Source organism: Monodon monoceros, unplaced genomic scaffold, assembly GCF_005190385.1.
Source record: "Monodon monoceros isolate NGI ecotype Baffin Bay Population unplaced genomic scaffold, NGI_Narwhal_1 Super_Scaffold_10, whole genome shotgun sequence".
NCBI lineage: Eukaryota > Metazoa > Chordata > Mammalia > Artiodactyla > Monodontidae > Monodon > Monodon monoceros.
The window spans coordinates 50546774-50551716 of NW_021703766.1; the positions used below are offsets into that span (position 1 = coordinate 50546774).

The following is a 4943-nucleotide window of genomic DNA, read 5'->3' on the forward strand; positions in this document are numbered from 1 at the left end:
CAACTCCATAAGTTTCCCAGTCCTTCCCTAAGTCTACAAACCAGTCAATCCTCCTCTTCACTTTCCTTCCGCATCACGTCCCCCCTTCCTGCCTTGACTCGGGTGGATTCCGGTGCACCATTACCGTCTTTCGTCGCTCTCTTGCTCTTAACTCCCGCCCTCCGTCTCACCGTGCAAAACCCCAAAGCTGCTGATTCCAGCCAACTTTCCACCTACCCTGTGCCTGCGCCCGCATAACGGACCTGGACTGGTCCCCAGAGGTCCTTCGGACTGCGGTCCAATTCTCTCCATTCCCCCAGACCCTTCAACCCTCCTGCTCTCCCAGACCGTACTTCACACCAGCTTCTCCAGCCGCCAGCGCCGCCTCCACTCTCCTCCTCGTCGGAGGAAATGGCAGCAATCGGGAGAAAGACAAGTTCCCACCACCTTATCTGCCTCCGCAGGCGCTCCGACTCCCAGCTGTCGGTACTGAGACCATCCAGCTGTGCCCTCACTGAAGGCCAGACATACCCTCGACCTGCGCACCAGATCTTATGCCCTCTCACCTCCTCAAACCCCATGCTCCAGCACGCCTCTCCCTTCTCTCCTGCATCATCGACTTTTCTCTACTAGACCATCCCTATCAGTTTACAATTCTGCTGTGACTCCTCCTACCTAAACAAACAAAAATCCCTCTCTTGACCCCACGTGCTCCTAGCAGCTATCGCCCCATTTCTCTGCTCCCCTTTTCAGAGAAGTCATAGAAAGAACTGTCCCAAGGCACCACCTCCAGTGTCTCTCCTCCCATCCCTGCTTGAACCTTTTAAGTTTTCCCACATCACTCAGCTGGACCTTGCTCATCAAGGGGACTGAGGACCTCTGGGCCGCTAAATCCAAAAGTCATTTCTTGTTCCTCATCTTGGCCCATAAGCAGCATTAGAAACATCTGAGTCCTTGCTCCACTGAAATTCTTCCTTAAAACCACACCCTCACCTCAGTGTCTACTATCTCCTGGATTCCTGTGAGGGGTCTTCCTTAGCCACTGCGGGGAGAAGAGTAAGTGCCCCCAAAGATGTCCCCGCGCTAATCCTGGACCTGTGGATATGTTACCTTACGTGGCAAGAGACTGCAGATGTGATTAAGCGTTCTGAGGTGGGGAGAGTACTGTGGATTATACAGGTGGGCCCAGTAATCACTTACAAATGGGGCTTCCCTGGTGGCGCAGTGGTTGAGAGTCCGCCTGCCGATGCAGGGGACACGAGTTCGTGCCCCGGTCCGGGAAGATTCCACATGCCGCGGAGTGGCTGGGCCCGTGAGCCATGGCCACTGAGCCTGCGCGTCTGGAGCCTGTGCTCCGCAACGGGAGAGGCCACAGCAGTGAGACGACCGCATACCGCAAAAAAAAAAAAAAAAAGATGACAAGTGATCCTTGTAAGTGGAAGGAGGGGCTTAGAGTCAGAGATTGGAGATGCTACCTTGCTGGCTTTGAAGATGGAGGAAGGGGCCACGAGTCAAGGAATGCAGGTGGCCTCTAAAAGCTGGAAAAAGCAAGGAAATGATTTTCCCTAAAGCCCCCAGAAGGTATGTAGCCCTGCCAACACCTCGATTTTAGGGAAACCAATTTTAGACTTCTGGCCTCGGAAACTGTAGGAGAATAAAAATGTGTGCTGTTTTAAGCCACTCAGTTCCTGGTAATATGTTACAGCAGCAACAGAAAATGTAGCACTCACTTTCTAACGGTTGCAGTGCCCAAGGCCCAATCCCTCCTCTCTGTCCTATTTACACCCACTCCGTTGGAGACCTTATCCAGTTTGATGGCTTAAACATACTCTGGGATGATGACGACCCCAAAATGTCTACCTCTAGCTGTGACTTCCCCTCTAAACTCAAGGACTCATATTTCTAGTTTTCTGTGCTGCTATCTCCATCTGGATTTCTAACCAACATCTCAGACTCAATGGGACCAAATCCAAACTCTTAGAAAAGACACACACACACGCATACACACACTTTTATCCCTCCTCCAACCAATGTTCTCCGTCTCAGCACTGGTAGCTTTTTACACCCAGCTGCACAGGTCAAAAACCTTGGTGTCCACTACATACCTATTATTTAATTATCAAACAAGTGACAACACCAAGGGCTGGGGAAGATGCGGAGCAACTGGAACTCTCATATATTTCTGGTGGGAATGCAAAATGGTCCAGTCACTTTTGGAAAAGTTTGGCAGTTTCTCAAACCGTTAAGCACACATTTACCATATTGACCCGGCAATCCCACTTCTGGGTATCTACCCAGTGAAATCCTACGTTCACACAAAAACCTGTAACCTAATGTTTACAGCAACGGGTCTGTTTATAATCGCCAAGAACTGTAAAAAACCCAAATGTCCTTCAATGGGTGAATGGATGAACAAATTGTGGTACATCATACAATGCATTTAATTGCTGGCTAGTGTTCCATTGTAGAATATTCTAAACTTTGTTTACGCTTACTCGGCAATAAAAAGGAGTGATCTACTGATACACTACAGGAATGGAGAGGAATCAGTGGTTGCCAGACGGAGGGCTTAAAGGGAGCCCCAGAATCATTTTTAGGGGTGATGGAACGGTTCTGTACCTTGATTGTGGTGGTGGTGACATAACTCTAAATGTTTCAAAATTAACAGAACTATACACCGAAAAGAGTAATTTTACTCTATGTAATTTTTTTAATTATTATAAAAAAAATCAGTGGAGTTACCAATGATTCAGGTCCTACCTGACCTGTTGTACTGTCCCCTCCCTCTTTTTCTTCACAGCACATGGCACAACCTGACCTTATAAATTAGAATTTGTCTCACCCTCTAGAGCAGTGCTTCCAACAGGACTTTGTGCCTGACAGAAATTGTTCTCTATCCGCATTGTCCAGAAAGGGAGCTCTAGCCATACGTGGCTTCGGAGCATCTGAAAGGCAGCTAGTACGACTGAGGCACTGAGTTTTTCATTTGTGTCTACTTAACTTGAATTTCAATAGCTACTACTATGTATAAAATAGATAGTCAACACGGACCTACTGTATAGCACAGGGAACTCTACTCACTGTTCTGTAATAATCTATATGGGAAAAGAACCTGAAAAAGAACGGATATATGTATAACTGAATCACTTTGCTGTACACCTGCAACTAACACAGTATTATAAATCAGCTGTACCCCAGTAAAAAATAAAAATTAAATTAAAAAAATAATAAAAGTAATACCTACTCATAAAAAAAATTCAATAGCTACACGTGGCTAATGGCTACCGTTTTAAGCAGTGCAGGGCTCAAATGTAAGTTCCATAAAGATAGGGATTTTGTCTATTTGTTCAAAGATATGGCCACGGGACCTAAAACAGTGCTGGCACTGAATGCACTGGCCCACACACACTCCTTTGATTACTAAAAACTGGGATAACAAAAACATTACTGAAGAATTTATGGTTTATAAGCAAGATCTTTCAAACCTGGAGACCATGGTAACAAGGGGGATGTAAAAGGGTGTTTAGGGGTGAATAGTCAGGATGACAGGCCAGAAGGCTCAAGTCTGCATTTCTTCTATTTAGTAAAAGCTCACATTTCCTGACCTGTCCCCTATCCTCACCCGACCCCTGTGAAATATTTTACACCTTTCCCGTAAATATGCTACTCTCCCTCCTGCTCTGAGGTTTAAAACAGCTCAGCATTCCCCCAAAAGACAACTCAGGAAGCTGAGACAGGAGAGGGAAACTGCCTTGTCCAGGGCCACACAGCTGGTCAATGACGGATACTATAAACGAAGGGTGCCAGTTCTGAGAACCGCCAGGGATTCACGTTTAAAATATACCCACCGCACTCCCAGACCTACTGAATCAGAATCCTGGGAATGGAGGGGGAAAATCTGCAGGCCTACCAAGCTCCCAGGGAATCCTAAGATAAGATGAAATTAAGGAGGTCTTACTTAACACGTCCTTCTTGCCTTTTCCTCGTGCCTTCTTCTCAGGCTGCCTAATAAGTCAGAGATTCAAACGGGCTGCAAAGGGGATGGTGGCCAAGGAGTGATGGCCTTAATCCCATTTTCTGCTGGCTCCCCTCACTGATTCTCCTCAGCTTTCAGATGCCAGGTCTCCTTTCCAAACAACCCCCTCTTCCTCCCAAATACCCTCCCCCTTACCCTTGAAGCTACCCCCTCACTTAAGGGCCTCAAGATCCTTCTCTCTTCCCTCCCCAAGCTCTTCTGGCCCTCCCTCCACCATCTCAGGTAACAATTAGCCCAGACCTTTCAGCTAACCTCCTCTATGGCCCCCCCCCCTCCCAGGCCTTGGCCTCCTCCTCGCTGTCCAGCCGCCCCTTCACTGCTCTTCCCTTGACCCTGCCCCCTCATCAGGCATACACAAGGCCAGAGCTCCCCCCGTCCAGAAGGTTCGAGACCTTTCATAAGGCCTTTGCCTAGGCCTAGCTCTTACCACTGATTTCCTCTGGCCTCACCTCCATCTACCTGGGCTCACCCCTTAAAGCTGACCCCTCTCCTTCAACCTTTCCCCCGGCCCCGCCCACTGTTAAACTTTTCCCTAGCCCCACCCCCTTCCAGGTGGGCCCACCTCCCCCGACCCGTCCAACTTCCGGATGGCCTCGCCCACCGACAGCCTTTTCCCCGCCCTTCATCCCTGTATAACCACGCCCCTTCCAGGTAGTCCCGCCCCTCCAGGCCTCTCTTCAGACCCTGTCCCGTACAAGGGTTTCGGCCCTCGTCTACCTTCTACCCGGCCCTGAACCTCCAGCGGACGCAGCCCCGCCCCCTCCAGCGGCCTGCTGCCCGCGCTCTCCCCTCCGCAGCGTGCTCCCCGCTGCCTCAGCGACCCCTACGTCCACTCTCTGCAGCCGACCAGGCGAAGGCATGAGCCCCGAGTTTACGACACGCACGCCGTTCCCCAACCCTAAAGGCCCTCACGGCCGGCGCCACTTGC

The 4943-nt window shown here is 49.7% G+C and overlaps 1 protein-coding gene across 5 annotated transcripts in view; it reads right to left on the bottom strand.

Moving 5' to 3' along the window:
* Positions 1–4943, bottom strand: part of LIG1 (DNA ligase 1) — a 41658-nt gene that overhangs the window by 36601 nt on the left and 114 nt on the right. Inside the window, exon 1 of one of the 5 annotated variants that reach the window (XM_029205819.1) lies at positions 4465–4479. The exons of 1 other annotated variant lie outside the window; for it this stretch is intronic. In XM_029205819.1, the coding sequence (XP_029061652.1) occupies positions 4465–4470 (6 nt within the window). In that variant the 5' untranslated portion in view covers positions 4471–4479. Of the gene's footprint in view, positions 1–1179; positions 1199–3937; positions 4083–4442; positions 4480–4943 lie in introns of those variants that run through there. 3 more of the 5 variants (XM_029205838.1, XM_029205829.1, XM_029205844.1) reach the window with 3 other exon arrangements.